Here is a 23,083-nt window from a genome sequence, read left to right as displayed (position 1 = left end):
GTTTTATTAAATTTTCACAGTAAATTTAAAATGAATCTATCATATGTGTTGATATGGTCAACTTTAGGAAATGCAAATAAAAATCTCTAGTTGAATTAGCTTAATTAAAATTATATCTATAGTAACAAGTTATTGGAGAATAAATAGAAAACAGTCTAAAAGAATGTGAACAGATTAACTGTTTTTTACATTTTAAATATTATAGTTATTTTGCTCTTCGATATTTCAATGGAACTGAAAACTTGACGTGGTACAAGAAAATGATCATTATACTAAAAATATCATCTTTAATGCCACCTTGTTAGCAAAGCTGGAAATGCAAATTACTTTTTCTATAAAATTCAACATTATTAATGCTTATTTGACATTCATTCTTTATTATCAGCTTAATGTTTATTTGGTACTTACATCCATCACTATTCCGCCTTCAAAAGGACTTATTTAGTCATATATTTGCTTAATCAGTTACGGCTCCAAATGCCTTTTGTTTGCTTCAAAAATCAAACATGTGTGTGTGTGTGTGTGTGTGTGTGTGTGTGTGTGTAATAATCTCTAAATACATTCCATACACTATGAGAATACTTTTTATGACATTAATTTGATGGTGATTGTATTTTGATGTGTAAGTCAGTGACATCAAGTTTTGTCCTAATTCATATACAGAGATGTTAAATCATGATGGTGAAGAGAAAAGAAAAAATGTGGGGGATGAGGAGATTGTTTCAACGTTTCTTTTTGCCCACAGTTTAAAAATTTTACAAAAATATTATGTCTAGATGTATTTCAAAACCTAAAGTAAACATCATAAAATCTGAATTTAGAGTTCTGCTACCTTGGTTTTATCTTAAAATCTTAATTTATTTTACATAATTTTTCCATATGAAAACTGGGAATAATAATAATATATGTATCATAAGACTACTTTGAGGTAGAGCAAGCCTTTTGGAAATGATCTGCTGGATATCTGAATGTAATTTTTTATTGTCAGTTTAAAAGTGTGTCATTCCAGATTCTCTGAAAAGTTGACACCAAGATGGAACTTAAAATGTGTATGGGTTTTAATTGAGGGCAGAAGGAGAAGGGGGTGACGGAGGATGGTTGGTTGGCATCACTGACTCAATGGACATGAGTTTGAGCAAACTCTGGGAGATAGTGAAGGACAGAGAAGCCTGGCATGCTGCAGTTCATGGGGTCACAAAGAGTCTGACATGACTTAGCAGCTGAACAACAACAATGCTCTCACAGGCATTTCTTCTATTAAAATCCATACTGGGGAGAGCTCTAAGTAATATTGGGAGACCTGTCAGACTGAAATGCAGGCTTGAACTCAAGTGAAGGAGAGAGGAAGGGAAGACTTGGTAGAAGTCTATTGTGCAAGCTGAGGAGCACGTGGCAAACTGGTGACACATGCTTGAGTCAAGGTTGTCCATCAGAGGGGCGTTGTGACTCCCTGGATGAGATTTGTTTTAGTGTCTTTGGCCATTGGTGCTTACCTGGTGATGGATGTAAAAGCGTAATAGCTTGGACTCTTGGTCAGTTATGCTTCTGTAGTAAGGGGCTTGTGAAGCTCATTCTTGTTGCTTCCTCAAAAGGTGTAGTTGACATCATCCTTATTGCCTTCATCATAGCCTTCTTGCTAAGTAAGTTATAAAAATATTTTAAAATGTCTTTATTTTCAATCACCCCTTTCCCCATGAGTTGATGGGAATGTTGGACTCTTAAATAGGCCTAAAGGCAGTGCATAAATGACCTCTGGCTGGAAACAAGGTAGAACTCCTTCCAAAATAATTTCCCATTAAAAAGTTGAGAGTAGTGACAGTGATTGGAATAAGAGATGGTACACACTTCAGTTTTCCTGGTAGTTACACTGTAGCTCATCCTTAATTTTAAGGTAAGGTTAAGAGATACTTAATTTTGCTCAGAGGTTCCCATGTCTTTTCTAGTCTTTGTTCATCAAGTCTGGTTATATTCACTTCTCAGCCTAAAAAAACACTGTACTCTGTACCTGAAACAAATAAGAGATTTTAGGGAGTTTAAAACACCTATTTTTATCTCCCAGCTCCCCTTCTGGTTCTTTTTAATTATGCTGTAAATTAGAAAGTGTCTTGGTCTTAAGTTTAAGCACTGACCTGCCTTTGAGACCATCCCATATGTTGTATGCCCAGATGGTGTTTCCTAGCATGGAGGCTGCTGCCCTTTTGTGCTGATTCCAAGTGACAATTTAGCACAAAGTACTCTGGAGTCTCCTCACTGACATATATGGGCTCAAAACCACACAGCATTCAGACCAACAGCTAAACTCAACATCTAGTGAGAAGCTAGACGCTCACTCAGAGAGGGAGGAGTGAGGAACTTTCCTCACTCAAAAGCCAGGAGCTCCTCAAAGAGTCATTCGTCATAGTTAAAATACAGTATTCACAATGTATGGTTTAGAATGTACACCTTTCATAGGTATACACTTAAGAATGATTATAAATCAAATAATATTTTGTGCTTACTCTAAATCATCTTGAGACTTTAATTAAATTCAAGAGTTGCATGAATGTATCACAGAAACACAACCAAACTGCCCCACGTGTATGTTTATTGACAGGTGTGCATTTGCATTCTCTCAGAAGTTTAGTTTGTTTCCTCATCAGAATACTCAATTTTTTTTTTTTGCTACCTTCTGCTCTTTTGTCACTCTCCCAAATTCTGTACAAGTGTCACTTCCGTGCTGCATTTCCACAGAGAATGAGGAGTAGAATGTGTAGGCTTTCTGCTGCACAATGAGATGGTGCATTTTTTTCAGCATATGCATACGTAAGCCTTCTTTTGTGAATGGGACTGATAGGGTCAGATAATGTTTAAAGGGAAAGGCTTTATGTCTCTCAGGCCTCTATGTTTCCACATGGATGCTCCCACACACACATAGATTGAATTATGAACAGACCCATTAATGCTGGGATCACAAAAGGTCAAGTTTTGTCTTTTTTTTTCACCCCCATTCACATTGCCTTTGTAGAGAGGGAGAAAAAAAGGGATTTGCACGAAAAAAAGATTCATGATGAAGAATTTTAAACATATTCCCCCTTTTAGCAACATCTGTGATTTGAAGAAAAAAATCGTGTTATGTAAAATGATTCAGAAATATTGTTTTACCTACTCAATTTTGGTATATGAATTATTTCATGCATAGTGTTATCTTTAAGGGTAACATGACATGTTATCATAATAACTGAGAAAAAATGTAGCACTTTCAGAATAAAAGGCCTTATGAATATGTAAAGTAACAAAGTTTGAATAAAATTGGATGGAAACTTCATCAAAACATCAGCGGCAGAATTCTTGATATGTGTTCTCCTATGTTTAAGATGTAAGTTAAGCTTTGCTATGGCATCTTATTTTACAATTTCAAGTTATTAAAAAATAGGTCATAATTAGTATAATTATGCTTCACATACATTAACAGATAATCATACGGCCAAGGAAAATAGCAAAAATGATAGAGAAATTTTTTGAAGCAACAAAGAATTTATAGGAAATGAAACTTTAAGGCTCTAACCAATAGCCCTTTAGAATGCAAATGACATCATCAATTGTATGGTTGGTTGATTTCTGATGTCACATGAAATCCCCTATCAATGAAAGGCTATGAATTGTGACAGTAAAGCCAGTCATGTATAAAAATGTTCTCAAATCAAAGCCTGAAAGTCCTTTTTTTTTTTCTTTTTATGGCGTGCTATAGCATTGCTGCTGTTAAGTCGCTTCAGTCGTGTCCGACTCTGTGTGACCCCATAGGCGGCAGCCCACCAGGCTCTCCCGTCCCTGGGATTCTCCAGGCAAGAACACTGGAGTGGGTTGCCATTTCCTTCTCCAATGCATGAAACTGAAAAGTGAAAGTGAAGTCACTCAGTCATGTCCAACTCTTAGCGACCCCATGGACTGCAGCCCACCAGGCTCCTCCATCCATGGGATTCTCCAGGCAAGAATACTGGAGTGGGGTGCCATTGCCTTCTCCTGCTATAGCATTAGGTACAGTACATGAAATTAAAGAGAGAAGTATTATTGACTAGCAAAATATATTGCATGTTGCTTAGTATATTTTGAAGACTACATAAAGTTGTTTCTTTTTGAATTATATGGTACCAGGTACAGGTTCAGAGAGGATCGGTGCTTTCCAGAAGTAGTGTGCATGCTTAGTCTTGTCCACTCTTTGTGACCCCATGGACTATAGCCCCTCAGGCTCCTCTGTCCATGGAATTTTCCAGGCAAGAATACTGGAGTAGGTTGCTATTTCCTTCTCCAGGGGATCTTTTTGACCCAAGAATCAAACCTGCAACTCCTGTGTCTCCTGTATTGGTAGGCAGATTCTTTACCACTGCCTTTACTCTACTGGGAAGCCCAAGTAGCATTTGAATATTAGATTTAATTTTGTCAGATAACTGTAAGAGCAAGTCACCTGGTCTGCTTTGGTCTCTAGCTTTGGTATGATAGATACTATTATCCATCATCTTTGAGGATAATACTGCTAGAAGGTAGTATGGTAAAGATAAAGATGAAAACATTGACTAAAATTGCATTAGTTATCACTGCCATATCTTAAGTTTTGCAACTTTTTTATAGACTTAACTGTATTTGGGAAGCAAGTTCCAGAAAGTAAGAAAAAGTCTTAAATCTTGAAGAGCAAGATGAAGAAGGCAGTAGGGTTGGTGAAGTGTAGGAGGGGAGGAAGAAGCTACTTGGAAGGTTCATTATAATATTGAAGGTAGATTAATGAGGTGGAGATGGCAGGATGGTTTAGAGAGGGAGAGATTAGGACAGGGACCACTCAGTATTTATTTTGATAATGCCAGTAATGGGAGGGGATGAGGAGATGAAGACTTGGGCCAGAGTATTACTTATAAGAAAAGCAAGGAAGGACAGGAAATATATGTGTTTACAAGAAGGGTTGATAAACTACAGCCGAGGGGCCAAATCCAGCCCATTGCTTGTTTTTCTAAATAAAGTTTTATTGGAACATAGCCTTGTGAATTTGTTTATATATTGTCTGTGGCTGCTTACAAAGTACAGCTGCAGGGTCAAATGGTTGTTTGTTTGTTTGTTTAATATTTATTTATTTATTCGGTGCTTTGTGTCTTAGCTGTGGCACGACGGATTCTCTATCTTTGTTGCAACATGTGGAATATTTAGATGTGTCATGTAGGATCTAGTTACCTGATCAGGAATTGAACCTGGGGCCCCTGCATTTGAAGTACAGAGCCTTTGCCAGTGGACCACCAGGGAAGTCCCCAGGGTTGAGAAGTTTTGATAGAGACATTTTAACACAAAACTGAAAATATTTATTATCTGGCTCTTACAAAGAAGTTTGCCAACATTTTATTTAGAAGAAAGCATTGCTTAAAGAAAGCAAGTGGTTAGTCACATAGGGGAAAATAAGAAAAACACCCCCCCATAAAAGGAATAATTTAGTTTTCTTATATGCATATAATGCTTCTAAAATTCTTCTAAAGTTCTAAAGTCTGTTTAGTTCAGTCGCTCAGTCATGTCCAACTCTTTGCAACACCATGGATTGCAGCACGCCAGGCTTCCCTGTCCATCACCAGCTCCCGTAGCTTGCTCAAACTCATGTTCATCTAGTTGGTGATGCCATCCAACCATCTTATCCTCTGTTGCCCCTTCTCCTCCTGCATTCAATCTTTCCCAGTATCAGGGTCTTTTCCAGTGAGTTGGCTCTTCTCATCAGGTAGCCAAAGTATTAGAGTTTCAGCTTTAGTATCAGTCCGTCCAATGAATATTCAGGGTTGATTTCCTTTAGGATTGACTGGTTTGATCTCCCTGCAGTCCAAGGGACTCTCAAGAGTCTTCTCCAACATCACAGTTCAAAAGAATCAATTCTTCAGGGCTCAGTTTTCTTTATGGCCCAACTGTCACATCCATACATGACTACTGGAAAAACCGTAGCTTTGACTAGATGGACCTTTGTTGGCAAGGTAATGTCTCTACTCTTTAATATGCTGCTGAGGTTTGTCATAGCTTTTCTTCCAAGGAGTAAGCAGTCACCATCTGCAGTCATTTGGGAGCCCAAGAAAATAAAGTCTGTCACTGTTGCCATTGTTTCCCCATCTATCTGCCAGGAAGTGATGGGGCCAGATAACATGAGCTTCATTTTTTGAATGTTGAGTTTTAAGCCAACTTTTTCACTCTCCTCTTTCACTTTCATCAAGAGGCTGTTTAGTTGCTCTTTGCTTTCTGCCGTAAGAGTGATATCATCTGACTATCTGAGGTTATTGATATTTCTCCTGGCAATCTTGATTCCAGCTTTTGCTTCATCCAGTCTGGCATTTCGCATGATGTACTCTGCATATAAGTTAAATAAGCAGAGTGACAATATGTAGCCTTGACGTACTCCTTTCCTAATTTGGAATGAGTCTGTTGTCCCATGTCCGGTTCTAATTGTTGCTTCTTGACTGGTGCACAGATTTTTCAGTAGCAGATAAGGCGGCCTGGTATTCCCATCTCTAAGAATTTTCCACAGTTTGTTGTGATCCACACAGTCAAAGGCTTTATCATAATCAATGAAGCAGAAGTAGATGTTTTTCTGGAATTCTTTTGCTTTGTCTATGATCCAATGGATGTTGGCAATTTGATCTCTGGTTCCCCTGCCTTTTCTAAATCCAGTTTGAACATCTGGAAGTTCTCGGTTCACATACTGTTGAAGTCTAGCTTGGAGAATTTTGAGCATTGCTTTGCTAGCGTATGAGATGAGTGCAGTAGTGTGCTAGTTTGAACATTCTTTGGCATTGCCTTTCTTTGGGATTGGAATGAAAACTGACCTTTTCCAGTCCTGTGGCCACTGCTGAATATTCCAAATTTGCTAGCATATTGAGTCCAGCACTTTAACATCATTCTTGGGAAAAGTTAAATATAGTTGAGTATTATATACGTTTATATACATAATATCGTTATTGTATGTAGAGGTTTCAAAGTAACTAGGCAAAATAGAAAAGTAAGTATTCAAATCATATGGATAACAGTACAAACTTGCTTTCATTTACTTTCCTGAAATTCTTGTGGGAGGGATAGAAATCATTGACTTAACATTAGAGTTGGTTGGACAAATGCCATATTTTTAGCTGAGACAGAAAGAGAATGAACTGTCAGTACATGAGAGACTCTTGAAGAACGATTTCTTATTTTACCTGTGGACGTTGAAGTAAGGTTGAGAATCTATGTGATACTTTCAAGAGCAAGAAAGACAGGTAAAACTTAATATGCAGAAAACTACTCTATTTAAAAATGTAAACACTGTAACAATATAACATGTACATGAGACTATATAGGTTAGCCACTGTGTTGTCCATTCTTTCAGTTCAGTTCAGTTCAGTCGCTCAGTCGTATCCGACTCTTTGTGATCCCATGAATTGCAGCACGCCAGGCCTCCCTGTCCATCACCAACTCCCAGAGTTCACTCAAACTCACGTCCATTGAGTCGGTGATGCCATCCAGCCATCTCATCCTCTGTCATACTATTCTCCTGCCCCCAATCCCTCCCAGCATCAGGGTCTTTTCCAATGAGTCAGCTCTTCGCATCAGGTGGCCAAAGTATTGGAGTTTCAGCTTTAGCATCAGTCCTTCCAAAGAACACCCAGCATTGATCTCCTTCAGAATGGACTGGTTGGATCTCCTTGCAGTCCAAGGGACTCTCAAGAGTCTTCTCCAACACCACAGTTTAAAAGCATCAATTCTTCGGTGCTCCTCCTTCTTCACAGTCCAACTCTCATCCATACATGACCACTGGAGAAACCATGGCCTTGACTAAACAGACATTTGTTGTCAAAGTAATGTCTCTGCTTTTGAATATGCTGTCTAGGTTGGTCATAACTTTTCTTCCAAGGAGTAAGCATCTTTGAAGTTCATGGCTGCAATCACCATCTGCAGTGATTTTGAAGTCCCCCAAAATAAAAGTCTGACATCTAATTCTTAGTATGGTAAGGTCAATATTAGTCCTCACTTGTGGATGAAGGTCTTATTACCTGTTCAAAATCTCTCAGTCAGCAAATGAAAGAGTCAGGATTTTAACTCAAGATTTCAAAAAGTCCATGCCCTGTTCAGAGTCATTCATAACTCTAAATGGGTCCAATTTGATCACTTTAGGAGTCATGGATACACTGAACTTCTGCTTTTCATCTCTTTTGGTCACTACCCTGTATCTATCAACGTTTATGTAAGAATCCAATCTATTAGAATATAAGGTTATATAGCATAATGAAAAGTCAAAGAAGTGTAATGATTATAATTTACTAACTATATGGATTAAAATATTAACTTACTATTTTTGAGTCCTCTGCATGTCTTTCTAGTAATCCATAAGTCAAGTTTGTATCTCTTAAATATGTTGATTAGAAATCTAGAAATTTAAATACAATGGGTAAATGTCTCTAAACCTTTGCTATTTCTGAAAAAATTCTATGCATCATTCTGAAATATATATATATTCAAAATATTGTCTAGAATATTCAGAATATTGTCTTTAAAGTATGGATATTTTGAAAAATTTATTTATGAAGTTTGGAAAATGATATTTTGAAGCATTTGGAAGGAAGAAAATAAATTGTTTCATTTAAAAGGCCCACACAATGTTAATAAAGTTAACATATGTAGTAAAAAGTTTAAAGGTAAATTACAGATGGCAAAATAAAATACTCTAGAAAGGAAGGTATATAAAATAGAATTAAATATTGTCATTGATACATATATTTGATTATTTAAAGTCTTAGAGTGGTCTTATTCTGTTAAGCAGCTTAAAAGTCCTTGGCAAACTTGTAAGATGTATATGTTTCTTTCTGTATCTAGAAAGCAATTGTAAATAGGCACCTGTTCCATATTTTTAAAATTAGAAATCTTCCCATAAATAAAATTTGTTAATGAAGGAATGTATGTATCATCTGTTCACTTTACTTGAACATAGATCTATGCTCAAATTCTTATATTGAAGTCATTACCCCCACATCAAACTAGGCACTCAAAAATCTAATAGGTGTGACATCAACAATTACTGCTTGCTAACAACGCTTGTAATTTAACCCCTTCAGGTGAACAGGCTGATTGATGAATTGCAGACAGCTATCAAAAGCAACAGAGGTCATCTCTCTAAACTTGGCCCCCAATTACAGGCTGAGCAGGAGCAATTCTCCTCTTATGTCTACCAACACATTAAAAGCCTTCCAGCAAACACTCTTATCCCAGGAAGCCTGCAGCTCAAGGTGGGTGTCATTCTGTGACTATCAATGGGTTCAGACAGAGACAAAACACTCTGCTCCATTTGGAGACCCTTGTAACAATGCCACTCAGCTTGAATTTCTTTTTGTGTTGTCTTCCTCAAACTTCAGTTTGGATTACAAGTGCTAATATTACCATTGAGGAACTATGTTTTAAAAGAAAATATCTAGAGGTCTTTGAAATATGGATTTATAAACTTTAGTTTTCAACCCAGAGAAGTAATTTTAATGAAGAAATTTAATCATTGAACATTTATGTGCTTTTCTAAGAAACATATTTTTCACAGAAGTCACTATGTATTTCAGTTTTTTAAAATAACTTATTTGGTGAAATGGACAAGCTTTAATAATTGACAGACAGTGGCAATAAGAATTAGAGGTGAAAGGCCAGGTGACTGATTGATGTTCAAACTGCATTTCCAAGGAAAAAGGTCTGTATTGGATAAGTGTGACACATGTCTGAGTTCACTTGGTAGAATCAATACTTCAGAATATACTGGGAAACAAGGTGAATTGGTTATCTGTCAGGACAAGATAGCTAAATATCCTAGACTACTCTTTGCTATTGCATCTTTGGAAGAGAAAAAATAATTCATATTCAGCTAAAGTGGTTTCTGTACTGGAAGTTTAGGTAAATACTTTTATCATAATAGTGTATCCATATTAAGTATATCTAGTTAAGATTGCTCTATAATCTCATATCTCATATTTTGAAAGACTATAATTAGTAAAATTAAATTAACCTAAGCATGTTTCCCTCTGAAGAACCATTACTGCAACTCTTTATTTCCTTCTGATTATGTTTATATTTGAGTGTTATTAACATTCAAAATAATTGTATTTTGATCAACCTTTATCTCTACAGTTCCCCTTAATATTCAGGCTTATTCTGCAAGTAACATGGTAAACATTACATTTTCTGTCTATAACTTATTTCTTTAGGAGAATTCCTTGTTTGCATTTTGAATGAGAGTATTACCATGTAGAAATTGACCTTTGGGGAAATGTAATTCCAAGATAAACAGATGATCATTTATCTCTTATCAGTTCAGTTCAGTTGCTCAGTCATGTCCGACTCTTTGCGACCCCATGAATCGCAGCACGCCAGGCCTCCCTGTCTATCACCATCTCCCAGAGTTCACTCAGACTCACGTCCATCGAGTCCGTGATGCCATCCAGCCGTCTCATCTTCGGTCATCCCCTTCTCCTCCAGCCCCCAATCCCTCCCAGCATCAGAGTCTTTTCCAATGAGTCAACTCTTCGCATGAGGTGGCCAAAGTACTGGAGTTTCAGCTTTAGCATCATTCCCTCCAAAGAAATCCCAGGGCTGATCTCCTTCAGAATGGACTGGTTGGATCTCCTTGCAGTCCAAGGAACTCTCAAGAGTCTTCTCCAACACCACTGTTCAAAAGCATCAATTCTTTGGTGCTCAGCTTTCTTCACAGTCCAACTCTCACATCCATACATGACCACTGGAAAAACCATGGCCTTGACTAGACGGACCTTTGTTGGAAAAGTAATGTCTCTAAATATGCTATCTAGGTTGGTCATAACTTTTCTTCCAAGGGGTAAGCATCTTTTCATTTCATGGCTGAAGTCACCATCTGCAGTGATTTTGGAGCCCAAGAAAATAAAATCTGACACTGTTTCTACTGTTTCCCCATCTATTTCCCATGAAGTGATGGGACCAGATGCCATGATCTTTGTTTTCTGAATGTTGAGCGTTAAGCCAACTTTTTCACTCTCCACTTTTACTTTCATCAAGAGGCTTTTTAGTTCCTCTTCACTTTCTGCCATAAGGGTGGTGTCATCTGCATATCCGAGGTTATTGATATTTCTCCCAGCAATCTTGATTCCAGCTTGTGCTTCTTCCAGCCCCACATTTCTCATGATGTACTCTGCATAGAAGTTAAATAAGCAAGGTGACCATCTACAGCCTTGATGTACCCTTTTCCTATTTGGAACCAGTCTGTTGTTCCATGTCCAGTTCTAACTGTTGCTTCCTGACCTGCATATAGGTTTCTCAAGAGGCAGGTCAGGTGGTCTGGTATTCCCATCTCTTTCAGAATTTTCCACAGTTTATTGTGATCCACACAGTCAAAGGCTTTGGCATAGTCAATAAAGCAGAAATAGATGTTTTTCTGGAACTCTCTTACTTTTTTGATGATCCAGCAGATGTTGGATGATCCAGAGATGTTGATCTCTGGTTCCTCTTCCTTTTCTAAAACCAGCTTGAACATCTGGAAGTTCCCAGTTCACATATTGCTGAAGCCTCGCTTGGAGAATTTTGAGCATTACTTTTCTAGTGTGTGAGATGAGTGCAATTGTGTGGTAGTCTGAACATTCTTTAACATTGCCTTTCTTTGGGATTGGAATGAAAACTGACCTTTTCCAGTCCTGTGGCCACTGCTGAGTTTTCCAAATTTGCTGGCATATTGAGTGCAGCACTTTCATAGCATCATCTTTCAGGATTTGAAATAGCTCAACTGGAATTCCATCACCTCCACTAGCTTTGTTCGTAGTGATGCTTTCTAAGGCCCACTTGACTTCACGTTTCAGGATGTCTGGCTCTAGGTGAGTGATCACACCATTGTGATTATCTTGGTCGTGAAGATCTTTTTTATACAGTGCTTCTGTGTATTCTTGCCACCTGTTCTTAATATCTTATCTCTTATAGTCTGTGCTAGTCAGCTAAAGGTTTAGGAAGTGATGTTCAAGACATCAAGGTCAAGTGTTCCTGTAGTCCAGTAGTTCTTTTGCTGATTTCTGACTTGGTTACAGATCCAGGCTGCCATTTTGCACCTAAGGTCTGAAGCCATAAAACTCATAGAAGAACTATGCTTCCTGTGTGCTGCCTTAGTCTTAGCAGTATATATTTTTGGAGATCTTCAAGCAAGAGTACCAAAAACAAAAATAAATGGGACTACACCAAACAAAAGAGCTCTTGCACATCAAAGGAAACTGTCAACAAAATGAAAAAAAAAATACTGAATGGGAGATGTTTGCAAAGGATATATCCAAGAAGGGATTAATATCCAAATATATAAAGAACTCAGTGTCAAGAAACACAAGCAATTTACTTAAAAAATGGGCAAAGAACCTGAATAGTCATTTTTCCAAGGAAGACATACAGATGGCTAATAGACACATGAAAAGATGCTCAACATCACTAATCAGGGACATGCAAATCAAAACCACAATGAGATATCACCTCATACTTGTCATAAATCGCTGTTATAAAAAAAAAAAAACAAAAAGCAAGTGTCAACGAGGATGATGGAGAAAAGAAATCCTCGAACATTATTGGTAGAATTGTAAATTGGTGTAGCTACTATGCAAAACAGTATGGGAGTTCCTCAAAAAGTTAAAAATAGAACTGCCATACAATTCAGCACTTCCACTTCTGGGCATTTATCTGAAGGAAGAAAAAAAATACTTATTTGAAAAGATATATGCACTGCTATGTTCATTGCAGCATTATTTACAATAGCCAAGAAATGGAAGCAACCTAAGTATGTATTGATAGATGAATGGATAAAGATGTTTTGTGTATATTATATGTGCATACACACGCACACACACATGCACACACACACACACAGTGGAATGTTACTCAACCATAAAAAGAATGAAATCTTGTCATTTGCAGCAACATGGATAGACCCACAGAGCATTTTGCTAAATGAAATGACATGTAGACAAACACTACATGGTTTCACTTCTATGTGGAATCTTTTCATACTGTTTATGGGGTTCTCAAGGCAAGAATACTGCAGTGGTTTGCCATTCCCTTCTCCAGTAGACCACATTTTGTCAGAACTCTCCACCATGACCCGTCCGTCTTGGGTGGCCCTGCACAGCATGGCTCATAGTTTCGTGAAGAACTGACTCATTGGAAAAGACCCTGATGCTGGGAAAGATTGAAGGCAAGAGGAGAAGGAGACAACAGAGAATGAGATGGTTGGATGGCATCACCGACTCAATGAACATGAGTTTGAGAAAGCTCTGGGAGTTGGTGATGGACAGGGAAACCTGGAGGGCTACAGTCCATGGGGTTGCAAAGAGTCAGACATGACTGAGTGACTGAAGTGAGCTGAACTGATATGTGGAATCTATAAAACAAAAACAGACTTAGATATAGAGAACAAACTTGTGGTTACAAAAGGGTGGGAGTTGTGTGGGACTGGGCAGATTAGATGAAGGGCATTAAGGACAAACTTCCAGTTATTAAATAAATACACCAAGGGGAGGTAATGTATAGCATAGGGAATATAATCAATGTGTGTGTGTCAGTCACTCAGTCGTGTCCTCTTTCCAACCCTGTGCACTGTAGCCTGCCAAGTTCCTCCGTCCATGGAATTCTCCAAGCAAGAATACTGGAGTGGGTTGCCATTCCCTTCTCCAGGGGATCTTCCCAGCCCAGAGATAGAACGTGGGTCTCCTGCATTGCAGGTAGATTCTTCACTGTCCAAGCCACTAGGGAAGTCCATAGTCAGTAGTATTACAATACCTTTTTTTATATGATGATGTATGGGTACTAAACTTAATCAAGGTGATGAGTTCATAATGTATATGTATCAGATCACCATGTTGTACACCTGAAACTAAAGTTGTATGTCAACTGTGTGTGTATGTGTGTGTTTAATCAGTTGTGTCCGACTCTTTGGGACTCATGGACTATAACCGGCCAGGTTCCTCTATCCAAGGGATTCTCCAGACAAGAATACTGGAGTGGGTACTAGAGACAGAAATGGCAACCCACTCCAGTATTCTTGCCTGGAGAATGACTGAGCGACTGAGCACTCAGCAATCATTCCCTGCTCCTGGGGATCTTCCCAACCCAGGGACTGAACCTGGTCTCCTGCATTGCTGGTGGATTCTTTACCATCTGAGCTACTATGCTTCAATTAAAAAAGGAAAAAAAATAATGAAAAAACAAAATGAAGCAACACAAAACTAAAGATTCCTGCAAACAATACTTCTTTGTTTCAGAGCTCGACATTTGCCTTTCCCTGTCAGAGCTATGCCAGGAAGGGTATAGGGAACTTTCATTTTATTTCTCCCCTTTTTTGAGCTTCATCTTTTCCCATCAGCTCTATGATAGATATACTGTGTTTATAGGAAAACAATTACCTGCAACACAGACCCTTTCAAACCATTTCAAATAAAAGGAGTGTTTGTTGAAAACATGTAAAGATATCTCACAGAAATGAAAACCAGGAAATACAGCTGATTCTCACAAGAAAGTAATTTCTTTTCCATACCTCTTTCTCCTAAAGCCCTGTGATCTTCCCTCTCCTCATCTTTCTGAGCTTTGAAATTTTTCTTTTCTTTCTGCAAGCTGGCTTTCTCTTTTTAATCCTTTGTTTGTATACGAGGAAAATTGTGGCCCCTTGTTGTTGTTCTGGCCCTAACTTTTTAGTTTAAATGGTCATCCTCATTTGAATAGAGTCTTTGTGTCTCCTAGTTTAAATCATGTATAGAGAGAATCTGTTTGCATCAGTCCAGCCTTATCTAGGTCCCTGACATCAACTCAACCACCTGTAACCACTGAGTGGGGAAAGGCAGGGTCGTGTGCAGTACAGGGCATAGAGGAGTTTCCAGTAATTAGTTTAGAAAGGGTAGTTGGTCATGGATGGCCTAAGTGATTGACATGTTTCTCATATATAATTAAATGGAACATTATAACTAAACTATTGTGTATTATTTGTAGTAATGTATTCTCTCCTTTCCCTCCAACCCCCATATTTTTGGGAGTAGATGTTTGGACTGCTGGAAAAGACATTGAGATCTGTAGTTTTCTAAACTAGTTCTTACATCTGAAATAGCCAGGTAGTAGAGACAAAACTGGATTAGCAAAGTATACCCTAAGTATTCAGAACTGCAAATCTCTTAGAATTGAGGAGTTTTTCGTACTCTCTAGGTGAAGTGAAAGTCACTCAGTTGTGTCTAAATCTTTGTGATCTCATGGCCTATACAGTCCATGGAATTCTCCAGGCCAGAATACTGGAGTAGGTAGCCTTACTCTTCTCCAAGATATCTTCCCAACCCAGGGTTTGGACCCAGGTCTCCCTCATTGCAGGTGGATTCTTCATCAGCTGAGCCACAAGGGAAGACCTCTCTAGGTGAAGAGAATTTGCTATTTCCAATTGGAGAGATATTGAGCACGAGTCCTAGCAGCATACTGTCCTCTGTTAATTCCAGAATAAGTTCATATCAGTAGCCTGGCCAGACTGTTTCCATGGAGTGTGAATGAACTGACCTTTTTTGGAGCACTGTCTCTAGCCCAGTTACCTCTGAGTCACTTTGTGCAAAGGCCAGGACTTTTGTGGTTATAAACAACTTTATTCCATCTATAGCATGAGCTTTGCAGACTGTTAGATGATATATCAATCAATCAATCAGTCCATTTTCCATTTATAACTGTAAGCCGTGGCTCTAGTAAAACTTATTTCCCCCCTTTTCTCTTCATCTTGATAAAACAGTGAATTGGAATGAATCAGTTCAGTTCAGTCGCTCAGTCATGTCCGACTCTTTGCGACCCCATGAACTGCAGCATGCCAGGCCTCCCTGTCTATCACCAACTCCCGGAGTCCACCCAAACCCATGTCCATTGAGTCAGTGATGCTATCCAACCATCTCATCCTCTATCATCCCCTTCTCTTCCTGCCTTCAATCTTTCCCAGCATCAGGGTCTTTTCAAATAAATCAGCTCTTTGCATCAGGTGGCCAAAGTATTGAAGTTTCAGCTTCAACATCAGTCCTACCAATGAACACCCAGGACTGATCTCCTTTAGGATGGACTGGTTGGATCTCCTTGCAGTCCAAGGGACTCTCAAGAGTCTTCTCCAACACCACAGTTCAAAAGCATCAATTCTTATGTGCTCAGCTTTCTTTAAAGTCCAACTCTCACATCCATACATGACCACTGGAAAAACTATAGCCTTGACCAGACGCACCTTTGTTGACAAAGTAATGTCTCTGCTTTTTAATATGCTGTCTAGGTTGGTCATAACTTTCCTTCCAAGGAGTAAGTATCTTTTAATTTCATAGCTGCAGTCACCATCTGCAGTGATTTTGGAGCCCAGAAAAATAAAGTCAGTCACTGTTTCCACTGTTTCCCCATCTATTTGCCATGAAGTGATGGGACCAGAATGAATATCTTTCTACTTTGTTTGATGATTTACATTACTGTTGAATGCAGATATGAGCCCAGGGCTCAGCTTCAAGAACCAAACATAATATATTGGAGTCATCATCATCTTCTAGAGCTTCTAGGTGTTCAACTAGGAGCTGTAGGCAGGGAGTGATTCAAAAATCCCCTGGTGCATTTTTTCTTATTGTGTGTGGTTGCCTTCACTTCTTCATTGAGCTTCTCCTCGTCATCATATCTCTCATTGATAATTTAAAAGCAGCAGCTTTTGGTTAGGTCTTAATATTAGACAATCATTTTTTAAAAAGACACACTCAATGTTCCATATTGCCTCAGTTCCATCTTTGCATAATACGGTACCAAGTTCAAATAGATGTATAAGACAGAAGACTGAGAACAGTCTAGGTTTTGAAGTCCGCCCCTGCCATGGGAAAGTTCCTTGTTTAAAAACAAAAAAAAAATTGAAAACACAACATTAGAAGAATTTTAGAAAAAAGTTATATCACCTATATTCACATTAGTCCTTATATGACCTGTGCAATCATTTCCATGTGCACTCACGTGTAGTCACAACCACAGTGTGCACCTTTTTTGTGTTCTGGTACATTTTCTTTCCATCACATCTTAACACCTTTTAGGGTGATGAGATTTCTTATTGTCCTTGCCTTAAGTGGTCACACTCAGTTTGTGGCATAATTTATGAAGCCCTTCAGGTAACAAGCTTTTGGAGCAATTGCTTACTATTCCAAACCTTCTTTACCCCACAGCCCCTGTCACTGCCATCACCTTCAGGCCGTATAAGAACATCTGCTACAGCCATGGCTCCGTGACTTCTGCCTTCCCAGCCCTGTTCGTTCGCCGCAACTCCTCCTCCTCTTCATCCCCATGGAGATGCTGTCAGAAATGTTAGCATTTCCCTGGGAGAGCAGGAAAGAAAGAATTGATAGGAAAGGGTATTAGCAAATCTGTAGGGGATGGTGGGTGGAAAAGCTAGTAGAAAAGTGGATGATCTGACTGGGAATTGATGAGACAAGCGTGGGATGTGTGAGTAGGTGGGAGAAGACACAGGGAGTGAGCGAAAGATGGGTACAGGGAAGTCCTTTCGCTGAAATTAGTGCTTTTCATACACAGCTGGTCAATGATCATCTGTGGTTAGGGTTCCATTTACTGCCAGTGGAGGCAGAGCCAGTTTCTGTAAAATTTGGGGAAGAGGCACTTCTTTAAAATTAGGCCTGAAAGTGGGTATTTATTTAGGTTGAGAAAATAAATCACAACAGGTTAATACAGACTTGGAGATTCAGATCCTTTTTTCTGAGATGTGTTAAGGCAGCTTATCAGACATTCTTACATAGAAATATTCCCTGATTACTCTCTGGCTTCTCCACCCCATATATTGATGCTCTGTAGCTCCCAGCACTCAGAACTGGAGCAAGATACGGGTACTGAAGCTTAATTTTCACTCACTTCACATGAATCCACTCTAGCTGTAAGCAAGCAAAATATGGTGGAATTTAGTAACCTGTTAAAAACAAGAATCAGAGGTCTGTGATTTGGAGATTTTTTTTTAGCATTTATATTTTTGTATTGCTTGGTTATCATATTCTTCCCTAGCATGAAAAATTTAGGTTTTTAAAAAGAGATAATTCAGATATTTACTTTTAAAAAATGACTTTGTCCAGCACCTTGTTCATCTTCTAGGTGAAAGTGAAAGTATTAGTCGCTCAGTTGTGTCCTATTCTTTGTGACCTCATGGACTGTAGCCCACCAGGCTTCTCTGTCCATGGGATTCTCCAGGCAAGAATACTGGAGTGGGTTGCCATTTCCTTCTCCAGGAGATCTTCCCAACCCAGGGATCAAACTCAGGTCTCCTGCCTTGCAGGTAGATTCTTTATTGTCTGAGCCACCACGGAAGCCTCCTCTAGGTAGTATGTATCTAACAATGTTTATTCTTCCAATTACAGAATAGAAGAAAATTTTAAATGAATCGTCCGGTAAACTCATGCATTATTAAATACATAAGTCCACAAGGCATTGTGCTAGGTATAGTGGGAAGAGGCAGAAAGACCTGGAACACCTTCTGAGCTCAAGTCTATTATTATTTAATTGGAACAATATGACACCTTTCAAAGATGATAAAATTAATGTGTAGGTCTGCTCAGTTTTTTACTCCAGTGTCATTTTAACTTACAGGTTTGTTTATATTTAGAAAGTGGTTTACTTTAACCGATAACAAAAAAGGTGCTAGTTTTGATCCTTAATACCTTCCAGGCCTTTCTTATGTTTTGGAGACTTGATTTTGCTCTATCAAAGGCACAACGGCACCCGGAAACATTTGAGATTTGTACTCTGTTTTGTGGGCTTCCCAGATGGTACTCATGGTAAAGAACCTGCCTGCCCATGCAGGAGACAAAAAAGATGCAGTTCAATCCCTGGTTGGGGAAGATGGAGGAGAAAATGGCAACCAATTTCAATACTCTTGCCTGGAGAATCCCATGGACAGAAGAGCCTACAGTCCACAGGGTCACAAAGAGTCGAACATGACTGAAGTGACTTAGCACACACAGTACACTCTGTTTGGTGATCATTCAAAAAAGAGAAAGTTTTCTCACTGTATATATCCATATATAATCATATATAAAGCTTAGTAGAAAGTTTATTTAAATATTTAAGAATCTGTGGAACAATTAAATGAGTAAAAGGAGATAACTGAAGTCAAGTGATGAGGTTTTTTTTGGTATGGTGTCATCACTGTTCTGTATCCCTATTCTGTCCTTATTCCTTGAACCTTGTCTTTCTGTTAAACCACTTATCCAATGTATGTTTTTGAATTTCTGAGCTGCTCTGTTATATCACCTACATTATTTGAGTAAACAGGGGGACAACAAATTTAGGATATGCTCTAAGTAGCGAAACATGCCAACTTAAAAACTTCATTTTCAAGGGAATTGTGTCTAGAGTAGTATAACTGGAATATTCAATGTTATTGTTGTGACTTCAAGAACATTTATAAAATGTTGGACAAGATGTGATGGAGATAATCAGTTTACATATGTAGATTTCACTAAGAAGGCAAATATCGGACTACCCATTTTGAAGGCAAATAAACTTGAGACTCATGAATACCTACCAACATCTCATGAATAGCCATTTACAGTAGGCACTGAAATATCTCACCTTCTTTTCTTTCCACTACTCTTTTCCATCTTGCCTTATTTTCTTTCTTTTTTTTTTTGTGGCCTATTGAGGGAGGGGTGATACCACTATATTCACCGTAGCCTACTTCCTGACAGGCATCTGCAGCCAGGTTAAATCTCTGTGTGCAGGAAGATCCAATCTTCCCTTCCTAGACCCAATGAAGAGAAAAACTGAAAAACTGTGTCTGTATCAAAACCTGGGAAGAGCAATTGGTTGGGCGGTACCTAAGCTCACATGCAGAGCTGTTGTAATGAGACAGGCTTTCCCTGTGCAGTTCTTGACAGCCTTGAAGGTGCCCAGAGAATTGCCAGGTGGGCAGTCAGCAGGGAAAGTCCACAGGCCAGAGCTGGATTACTGTCCCAGCAGTTACACAGACTAAATGCAACCACTGAACCTTACTGCTACAGGCGCACTCTCTCTCTCAGGGAGATTGTCCTTCTCCATAGCAGTTAATTTGTTTTTACCTCTCAATTAGCTTTTTCACAGTGTTTGAGATGCTCAAGTCACTGAGATCCACTTCCTACATATGCTCCCGTCCCCTAGATTACCCACTGACATCTATGTTAGCCTGAGTCACCATGAATATTATCAAGCATCATCTGAAGGTAGAAATGAATGCAGCTTTTCTAATAAGTACAAATGAAGTGAAGCATCTCTTCCTACTTAAGATTTAACCTACAGTTTTCATAATGTTTTATGATAAAAATGAATTAAAAAAATAAAAATAGATTGCTCTAGACAAATAACTTTTGCATAGGTTTTAGTTACTCAGAGTGTCTATTCCCATTAGGGGGAAAATTAGTTTTACAGGCATATTTGATATATAAAAAAGAAACCAAATAGCATTAAAAACACATATACTCAAGTAGAAGATGAGAATATGATGTCTGAGGCTGAGAATTTTGGAAGTCTGATGATGTGGCTCATATTTAATTGTATAATATTCATTATCTTAGTAGAATAGAATCTGGGGGGATGTGACTATGCTTTTCTCATCAGAAAAGCCCCTATTTTCCTTGAGAAGAAATATATTGAGCCCAGAAACTTTTAAACAATATTTACTTTCCAAAGTCTGGTATATAATATGTCATATTATATTCAGCTACTGACAGAACCCACAACCTGATATTTTAATCCAATTTAACTATAATTTTAGGCACTAAATAAATTTAAACAAAGTGAAGTCTTTGTTCCATTTCACTGTGAAATACTCTCATTTATAAAGGTCTTATTAAAATTACTTGGCCTAAAACATGACAGACAAACACTTTTACCTTGTTTTAAATAATTTTGAACATTTATATATATTGAATTTAGTGAGAATTGTAATGGATACAAACAGACAATATTTTGCACCTTGTTTTAGAAATTTTACCTTGTCAAAAATGGGGTTGGGGGAAAGCCCTTTAAAAACAAATTATTACGAAATAGTGAAATGTGACTTTAAGTGGCTAAAGGAAAAGACGACAGACCCACTGTGAAGCTGATGAGGGCCATCCTGCCTGCCTTCTCATCTTTGGTCCCTTTCCATACCTACTTGCAACCCCCAATTCAGGCTATCAGGTACCACTCTTTCTTCACGAAAAAGGCGTACCACACTTTCTTCCAAGCTAAGATAGTTTTCAAACCTTTTTTTCCCCCCTCTTAAATCAAAGTTCTTTCTTGGAATGTGCTATGTAAAGCAGATAAAAGTAGGATCTACTTCTTTGGAAGCCAGGATGGTGGCTGCCCCCACAGACTCACTCGTCAGGTTTGATCTCCCACTGGGGACCACAACTCCCCGCACTCATTCCCCTCTCCACCAGCCCTAGCCCAGGCACTCTGAGGAATTCCAGAAAGCCAAGGCTGAAAATCATAGCCTCAAAGGTCAATAACCAATAAGGCTGAACATTATTTTCTCTCATAGAGCTGTGGTGTTTTAATTGTGACAAAGAACAGTTCTATAACTGGAATTTCAGGTAGTAATGGCAAGTTGGAACAAGTATTTTGGGGTCAGAGTCTTTTGGCCCACCCCCAAAGCCCTACACTATAGGTAGTCACCCACTTTATATCTTTTCAACGGTGGGCTGTGCTGTAACTTACAAAGGAAATCTGAAATAAGTTATTTGTAAAGTGTAAATATATTAAAATAAGTTATATCTTAAAGTATATATTTTCTGGGGTTAAAAAAATGTTATTTGATTTTTGATCCAGGTACCATTTAGACTGATGAAGTTTAACAATTATATAACTTATTTTCACATAAGTGCATTTTCATTTCTTAGGACAAATGTACTGGCTCCTTATCTATTAAATACTACTTAGTGATATCTCTGTTAGGCATTAAAACACATTTTCCTATATGTAGTATAAACATGCTAATTCATTATTAATTTCTCATTGCCTGAATCTCATAATTTCAATATTTGTTTTGTGATCATCTCCTTATCTGAATTTTAAAATTAAACATGTTTACAGTTGATTGATAGCATGCATTTGAGAAAATGTAGAAAGTGTGGATATTCTAAAAACTATTATACAAATCTATAAAAATGGTAACAGCGCATTTATTTGATTTAATGTACATATAATGTTAATTCACTTAGAGTTAATTTCCTATCTCTAAAGATGACTTTGAATTCTGATTGGATAAAGATTTTTTTCATGGCTAATTAGCTTCTCACATAAGAAAAATATTTAATTTTAATTTTCATGTTCTTTGACTTAGGTTAAAAACTTCTACTATAAAATGTTGTGATTGTTTAGTCGCTAAATCAGTTGTGTCTGAGACTTTGTGATCCCATGGACTGTAGCCTGCCAGGCTCCTCTGTCCTCCGCTAACTCCTGGTGTTTGCTCAGATTCATGATGATTGAGTTAGTGATGCTTACTATAAAATAGCTTTAAATTTTTTAATATTAAGTTTCATATTATTAGATCGCTAATCTTAGATATAATAGCAAATGTTGATGTTTGTAATTTAAAACAACATGGGTTATTATGCTATGTGAAATAAGTCAGACAGAGAAGGATAAACGCTGTGTATCACTTATATGTGGAGTCTAAGAAAGTCAAACCTGTAGGAGCAGAGACTAGAATGGTGGATACTAGGGGCTGAAGTGGGGGGTGGAGGATGGGGAGATATTGATGGAAGGGTATGAACTTTCAGTCATAGGATGAATAAATTCTGGGAATCTAATGTTGAGCCGTGTGATCTAGTTACTAATATGTATTATTTGTGTGTGTGTGTTAGTCACTCAGTCTGAGTCTGTGACTCCATGGACTGTAGCCTGCCAGGATCCTTTGTCCATGGAGTTCTCCAGGCAAGCACAGCAGAGTGGGTTGTCATTCCCTTCTCCAGGGGATCTTCCTGACCCAGGCAAGATCTCCTTGCCCCTTGTGAGTAGACTTGCCTGAGGCCACTTAGGGTCTCTGAGACTCACCAGTAAAATCCAGTTGCTTTCAGTATTGAGCTATTTAAAACTGTGTGTACTCTAC

At 38.3% G+C, this 23,083-nt stretch overlaps 1 protein-coding gene across 2 annotated transcripts in view; it reads left to right on the top strand.

Annotated features, from left to right (window-relative positions):
- Positions 1-23,083, top strand: part of DCDC1 (doublecortin domain containing 1) — a 482,101-nt gene that overhangs the window by 217,825 nt on the left and 241,193 nt on the right. For both annotated transcript variants that reach the window (XM_069554647.1, XM_069554648.1), the window contains exon 10: positions 9,075-9,245. In XM_069554647.1, the coding sequence (XP_069410748.1) occupies positions 9,075-9,245 (171 nt within the window). The remainder of the gene's footprint in view (positions 1-9,074; positions 9,246-23,083) is intronic.

The sequence above is a fragment of the Ovis canadensis genome, chromosome 15 (genome assembly GCF_042477335.2).
Source record: "Ovis canadensis isolate MfBH-ARS-UI-01 breed Bighorn chromosome 15, ARS-UI_OviCan_v2, whole genome shotgun sequence".
NCBI classification, from domain to species: Eukaryota; Metazoa; Chordata; class Mammalia; order Artiodactyla; family Bovidae; genus Ovis; species Ovis canadensis.
This window is presented reverse-complemented; position numbering and strand designations above follow the sequence as displayed.